Source organism: Lactuca saligna, chromosome 4 (assembly GCF_052625555.1).
Source record: "Lactuca saligna cultivar CGN05327 chromosome 4, ASM5262555v1, whole genome shotgun sequence".
Lineage (NCBI taxonomy): Eukaryota > Viridiplantae > Streptophyta > Magnoliopsida > Asterales > Asteraceae > Lactuca > Lactuca saligna.
This window is the reverse complement of record NC_136420.1, coordinates 124,321,413-124,328,960: the sequence shown is the minus strand read 5'-3', so window position 1 is coordinate 124,328,960 and position 7,548 is coordinate 124,321,413. Positions and strand designations below refer to the sequence as shown.

The window sequence follows — 7,548 nt, the reverse complement described above, 5'->3', positions numbered from 1 at the left end:
TATATATATATATATATATATATATATATATATTATTAGCTTATAATATTATAAAGTATAAGGGTTGAATTTTAACTTTTAAAATTCTAAGGGCTTAGATTGGAATTAAAGTATTCATAAGGGAAAACTTTTCAAATTCCAAAACTTGAGGGAAAGTTTTGAAACTATTCAAAACTCTTGGATTTTCATAACTTATGAGTTTAATTAAAGTATTACAAAACTTTTAATGAAGAGACTCTTGAACATCCATATCTTGAGGACAAGTTATGGAGCCATAAAAACTATTTATAAGAAAATGACTCTTCATTTTTTGTAACCTAAGGCACTTTTATGAGTTTTAAGATTCATAAATGTGAATTTTCATATAACTTGAGGACAAGTTACAAAAACACATTTTATGAACAACTTTTAGATTAATTTGGATGGAAAACAACTAAAACATATTTTTCATTAATATAAAATAACTTATAAAACAAGGTAACACAAAAAAAAAAACTTTTGGTAATACATAACTTGAGGACAAATTATGGACTCCATTAAAATACATTTAGATCAAGAATTAACTAACAAACACTTTTGTAAATAATTCCTATGATCTACCAACACTCATAAGCATGAACAATCCATATCAAAAATTCCAAAAATTACATAAATCTTGAAATTTTGATTTTAACCTTGAAATTGGTTTACTATAATCATTACCGCTTTAAAAACAGGTTTTAAAAGTCCAAAACAGCTTAAGGTAATGATTCTAGACCATTTCCAGCTTTAAAACTTGCAGATATGTTGTCAAGGGGTCCAACTCGTCGAGTACATGAACGAACTCGGCGAGTTAGATGAGTTTGTACTTGGACTCGTCAAGTCCTTTCATGGACTCATCGAGCCCCCTGTCCAGACAGCACAAATCTTCGATTTTTCAGCAATTTAAGCAAGTATAACAAGAAAACAAGTCTAGGCTCTGATACCACTGTTGGGTTTTGAGCATTCTAACACTCCTAAGTGTACATGCAACCCTAAATACCATGGATCTATGTTTTCTCTATTATAGATGGAAATATGAATATTCCAAGGTATTAGCATATCTAACATACAATCTTTTGATACTTGAATAATAAACTAGATAGAAATACATACCTTGTTGATGTAGCTTAACTCCATGAAGCTTGAGAGCCTAGTTCCCCAAGTGTGACACCTCAAATGGTTCACACAACATCATCAACACTTGGAATAACCATGAGAAGAAGACCCTTCATGCTCAAATCGGCTAGCCATCATATATGTGTCACCAGTGCCAATTTCTTGAACTAAAGGGGTCCTTATATAGTGTGCATATTAGGGTTACACCATGTAACCCATAACTTTACCCATTCCTTATGCTTCATGTGTTTTAATCTCCATGGAGTATCCATGGGTCACCACATGGGTTAAACCCAACATAAGGAATCATGGATCATAAGCCCACATATATAAGAATGAATGATTTACACAATCAATCCCCATATATTTAATTAGTCTCTTTTGATCACTAAATTAAGTCCAAATTAATTATTGATCAATACTAATTAAATAACATGATTTCATATTAATATATTAGAACTTATAATATATTAATATGTCACAAATGTTCTCTTCTCACAAACGGTCTATCCAAATGTTCCGATGTCATGCAACCCAAATGGACCATGTCGAGTCGGGTCAAGTACATATCAATTATAGTTATGGACTTAGACATTAATCCAACAATAGTATGTCAGACTCCGGTCCGATGTCGAGGTTAGCCCGATGCAGCTTATGTGTTCCGGAATTCGGTCTGATGTCGGGATGGTCCCGAGAAGTAGTTATGTATGCGTGATGTCTCTGTGATTCATGCATGTTATATGTTATGTGTTATGTGTTCTGGGCTTCGTTCCAATGGCAGGGCAAGCCCGATGTATGTTAGTTTATGAGTTCTGGGGCAAGCCCGATGTCTGCTAGTTTGTATGTTATATGTTATATGTTCCGGGCTTCGGTCCGATGCCGGGGCAAGCCCGATGCAGATTATGTGATTATGTTATGTGTTTATAATGTATGTTATGTTGTGTATGTGTCGGGTTAAGTCTGATGTCGGGGCAAGCCCAATGTCGGGGTGAGCCTGATGCCGATGCGATCGGATACCGGGGTAAGCCCGATGTCAGACAGGAGTCCGATGTCGGGTAAGCCGATGTCGAGTTCGTCCCAATGTAGTTGGGCGGTGTCCTATAGTTGTTTTATGTGTGTTATGTTATATGTATGGTATGTGGTGGTTTGGGGGAGCTCACTAATCTTTGTGCTTATAGTTCCAGGTACTTCAGTTGACAAAGAGAAGGGCTCGGATCGATCACATGACACACCACAGTTTTTCTTAGCCTGGAAGTTTACTCTGATATTTTATATGAGATTGTGACATGTTGACAGATTTTATGAGATTTTGAGATACATCGTTTATGATTTTATACTATGGTGATGATATTTATGTTTTATTCATGATTTAAAAATAAAATTTTTAGACCGTATTTTTGGGATGTTTCAAGTTGGTATCAGAGTCTTGGTTCGAGGGATTCGAGCATACTCTCGGGTGTGTTTGAACTCAAACTAAGGACTTGGTATGTAAATTTTCAAAAGAGAATCATTTTATAAAAAGAATTTTGAAATGAGAATAGAATTTTGAAAAAGAGAAGAACTTTGAAAAGAGAAAAGGGTATGGTACATGCAATCAACCGAGATCAAGTAAGTCTCCTAAATTACCCATACAAGTTTATGTTATGTTATGATATAAGTATGAGAACTGCATGCTAGATTAGAGTTGAGGATCTAGGAAGAGATAACTTTGTATGCTTTTATGAGCTAATAGCATTGCATGCTAGAATTGATCAACCAATGGTAGGATAGTCTGTTTAGGTTATGCCTGAAACATGTGTATGAACTTTATGAATTGCATGCTAGTATACATTCCTGATTAGAGGATAGATGATTGGATTGGAATATAATGATTAGATTTTCCATTGTCTGAATGTTGTTTGCTTTGTGCTTTGTGGGACTTTGAGTGATGGGAGTTAACTACTAGATAAATATGTTAAGTCACATATGACCAGGGTTGAATAATCTCAGAGTGATGGATTTGACCCTATTGCAAAACTCTCGTTTGAGTCTAACCGTTGTAGGGATGAGTCCTTTACTCAAATGATTATCCGAGCCTCGTTATATGTGATGCTATTCATGTAGTGGTTAATTGGCATCATGAAAAGTCTTTCAGCAACGGAGGACGGGGTGGGTTCGAGAACCTAGGAAAGCCTAGGATATGTTTCAGTGAGATAGGAGTGAGGTTTAGTGAGACTGGGTGTATTAGTTTGAGGAAGTGACTTGGAGGATTCTGGAGTATTGTTGAGGAAAGTATGGATAGGTGTGGAAGGTAGTATTGGGCTCGTACTATTGAAAGCACAGGATGCCATACTCAAATCGATGAGAGTCTTGGAGAATCTGAGAAGCTTTAGGGAAGAGTTTGTGACCCGGTTTGGGGACAGAGGATGTTCCAGTTAATGCAGCTTAGCCATCGGCAAGTGAGCTAGTGAGCATGCCTGGGTGTCAAACCCTGGAGGATATGACTTTTAAGTCCGAGGATGTGAGATTGATTTGGAGTACCCTGGAAAGAGAGGGTTGTGCTAGGTGCGTATAGTAGAGGGTCCCGGGAAGAGATCCATGACTTCTGATCATCGGGTGAAAGGCCAGCGGGGCCGGAGTCAGTATAGCATGTACGGGAAAGTGCACAGGGAGTTTGTCGCTCCAAGGGTTTAGGCCGCTACAGGGTAGCGGGGTTTGTCATGTCAGCAGAAGGTGATTAGGATTCCTCTAGATATTACGGGTACGTCATCTTCTATTACTATTAGATGGATGTTGGGAATACATATCGCTTTGGAATTGTGAGTAAGTTTGGATAAGTCAGATCTCAGGTCAGTTTTCTGTTAGTGTTTGGGTTATCAAGGATCATATATGCCATCTTGGCATGCCAAAAAGTCCTTGATGAACCCACAGAGGGACGTATCTTGCAGAGTGGGTTCCGCGCTTACCGTTATCATTTTGGATCTTTGACGGGATCTATGCAGGAGTATTATTTAGAGGATACTCGATCAAGGTTAGAGTTGTAGTTCACCAGTGAAGTAAGCGTTCAGTGGTTCTATCATAGTTCAGGTATGGTCGACAATTGTCTATGGATGAACTTTGGAGTTCAAGGCACTACCATTGCTAGGACAGGACTGGTAACATGAAGAGGGTAGTGTCAGTTGCGGGTGTTAGATACATAAGTGGTTGGTCATTGTATGTTCAAGAGAATTGTATTTTCGCATGGGCTGTGTTCGGTTAGAGTTCAATGGTGCTGCGAGATTGGAAGTGGGAACGAGGACTCGTCAACCATAGTAAAGATTAAGGCCTCCAGTTATCAGCATGGGAGGTAGATTGAGGTGTCAGACTAGACCAGATTTCAAGAGTACTCATCAAGATTTACGAGGACGGGCGATCTCAAGGTTTGACCGATGACTGATCGTTAGTATTGGTAAGCTCAGGTTTCATCACAAATACTCCGGCCGAGAAGGGGAGTTCAGGTTCCAAACGCTCTTCGTTTCGCAGGAAGTCAAGATCGAGCCGAAATAGATCGCCGCTGGTTTGTAATGTGAATTCTCCTTTCTGTAATGATATTATTGTTATGGTGCTACATCAATGTTAGTAAATGTACTTTAGAATTATGTTTCATGCTTGTGATTGAGTTATATTTCATCTGCATACCATGGATTATAGAGTAGTACTTCGAAGACGTCTTCTTCTAAAGCAGGTTCTTAGGATGCAGTAACTGTATAAAGCATGATTGGAACTTGGGATGTGTCTCGCTAGTTTCGAGAAAGGTATTATTTGTTGTTGGTCAGTTAGATCCCTAGCGGTGGTGGTGGTGGGCGTCGGATTACCAGCCGATCATTTTATATATTTATATATTTAAAAATATATAAATATATTTTTAAAGGCAATCCAATACCTTTGAGTACCTAATGCTTTATTGTGTACAAAAACACAAGTTTCCACAAATCACTCATAACCCAATACCAAGAAAACTTCAATTACATATATCATTTTGCACCACCAAGAAACAATGCTGGATTATAGAAATAATCTGATACAAAACCACTATCCAGGGCAACTACTTGAATCAATCATCAAGAGTTTCAATCTTCAAGATTTGTTTATGTACCAAGATATGGCCCATGAACAGCTGTAGGAGGACCATATGAATATCTCCATTCCCCACAAGCCACACATCGATCTTTTGCTACCGAGTTTTGCAATGTACAGAATTTGCATGACCAAATCTTCATCTTCTTCTTCTCTTCTATTCTTGGAGTTCCACAAGCTTCACATGTCAAAAGCAATGGCTGAAACAGTAAACACCATTCTTAGATTCTTCATCATATTATATTGCAATCATAAATAAGAAATCTGATCAAATATACCTGGTTTAATAGTGTACAGGTACCACATTGCCATGATGATGCTTTTGGTTCTCCTTCACTTGAACTTATGTTTTGTGAGACAGATGCTTCAGAAGTTCCAGAAGGTTCTTGAAAAGATTTAGAAGCACACCATAAATCATCATGTAGTCTTCTTTCTGCAGCCATGGCAGCAGCTTGAACTGGGCTCAGGGCAGTCTTCATGCTGCTATCTCCACCAAGGCGATGTGGGCCAGAAGGCAGCAGTGTCCCCATCTGAGCTCTATTTTGTGCAGCAGATAAGGCTTTCTGGCGGAGTGATGATGGAGTTTGTTGTTGACGAAAATACCCTCCTAATCTTCTCCCAGGAAGATCAAATCCTCGCCCTGTTCCCGTTATGCCCTTGGCCATCAATTCTTCACATTCCTGTATGTTGTATGGAAGATTGAAATGTTTGGATATGAACAACATAAAAGTGACAAGCTTTTTACCTTTCTGATTTCATCTAGTAGATTGTAGAAATCGGCATTATGTGGGCCATATTGATTGTGGCAAAGCTCATGAAGCATGGTGTCAAGAATTTGCTCGTAAGGGAAGAAGTCCCACTCATTGTTTTGTCTACGAAGTCTCAGCTTTACCTCTGCACCTCCATTTATGTTTAGACCAAGAAGAGCAGGATTGGGAGGGCTGCATGTTGAAATTTTATTATGAAAACAGAAAACATAAATGAAGGAAACAAGAGACATCATATGAGAATGAAGTATACCAAAATTCGGAGAGGATATTAACTTTCCATTTATGTTTTCGCATGATGGGTTGAACTTGCTTTGCTATTTTTTCAAGAATTTCTTTTGCTTCATCTTCTCGAACCTTCTTCAGAGGTTTGACTTCCCAGACTTTGTTAAGATCATTAAGATCCATGGTGGATTTGAAAGACTGACACAAACTTAGCAAGATACAAAACTACTTCACCTGTTTGTATAATGATGTCATTTTAATACAGACAAGATGTTTCCATGTAATTTGATGAACCGAAGTATCTATAATCACGTATTCAAATACCTGTACGAATAGTTTTTTCCAAAAGTTTTGTGTAAAATACAGGTAAAATTAAGCAATATCCTGACTAGAAGTAAAACCCCAATCACGAAAATCTACAGACTCCCAATTATTCAAGTCCGGATAGAGAATGACATGGTGTTGGAACATACCTATAAGAGAGAAGAAGAATTCGAAGCAGATGATGAAACACTGTTAACGGAGCTTCGCCTGTGTTCGAATTCGTCGAGAATCTGCATGTATTGGATTGGAATTTGGTGAAGCAGCGTTAATATGATTAATAGAGCCCTAATTATCTTTTCTCACAAGAAACTCTCGTCACCCGTCAGCGATGATGTGATTTTCTAGATAATACTCGCATCCTTGACTTGAAGTTTGAACGGTTGAACCAATATATGTAGAAATATTATTGACCAATATGGTGTCAATGTAAAAATTGGGTCATGGGTTATTTAATTCTTCAAAAAATGTTATATGGTAACTATGTGTAGTATTCATGGTTACTATTTTTGGAATTTAACCCATCGATGTCTTTGAACCTGTGTATTTTATTATACTAGTTTTAAATTACACAACAATAATAATAATGATTTAAAAGGATAATATATATTTTGATTTGTATATATTTAGTCATTGATTTTTTTTTTTTCGTTCATATTTACACCTTCAACTTGTTAAATTGTACATATTTAGTCCTTATGACTAGTTACTCCTAGTTAGCCGGTAAAAATAACTTAATAGAGTAATGTATTTCTCATTTGGTACACACTTTGTGCTTAATATTTTTGTACATATTTAGTCCTTAATATTTTTTTGTTGCAAAATAAATCATTTTTGTTTTTGTACTCATTCAGTACTTATGAATGATTTTCTTAGGTTTTTCTCACGAAATCTTACGTGGGATAACCATATGGTGGTGGGATAGGTTGAGGTGGTCCTGCTATATGATATAGGCCAAGATACCTGGTGCGGGCCAACTGTAAGTCGTAGGCACGGAGGCTCG

The 7,548-nt window shown here is 37.4% G+C and overlaps 1 protein-coding gene across 2 annotated transcripts; it reads right to left on the bottom strand.

Moving 5' to 3' along the window:
- Positions 1–5,078: 5,078 nt before the first annotated feature.
- On the bottom strand, positions 5,079–6,924 carry LOC145042756 (DNA-dependent metalloprotease WSS1-like). Of its 2 annotated transcripts, none has more exons than XM_078991232.1 (5): positions 6,698–6,924; positions 6,253–6,548; positions 5,978–6,173; positions 5,511–5,912; positions 5,079–5,432 (listed from the first exon to the last, which is right to left on the bottom strand). In XM_078991232.1, the coding sequence occupies exons 2-5, from the start codon at positions 6,405–6,407 to the stop codon at positions 5,244–5,246; spliced, it is 942 nt and encodes a 313-aa protein (XP_078847358.1). In that variant the 5' UTR covers positions 6,408–6,548; positions 6,698–6,924; the 3' UTR covers positions 5,079–5,243. The 2 variants fall into 2 exon arrangements, with proteins under 2 accessions (XP_078847358.1, XP_078847356.1); XM_078991230.1 differs by having other exon boundaries at positions 6,253–6,458.
- Between the last annotated feature and the right edge of the window lie 624 nt (positions 6,925–7,548).

Coding starts and splice junctions, on each gene's coding strand:
- LOC145042756 (XM_078991232.1), bottom strand. CDS start 6,407: ATGGATCTTAATGATCTTAACAAAGTCTGGGAAGTCAAACCTCTGAAG. Junction 6,174..6,252: donor AATATCCTCTCCGAATTTTG/GTATACTTCATT, acceptor TTCAACATGCAG/CCCTCCCAATCCTGCTCTTC. Junction 5,913..5,977: donor TACTAGATGAAATCAGAAAG/GTAAAAAGCTTG, acceptor TACAACATACAG/GAATGTGAAGAATTGATGGC.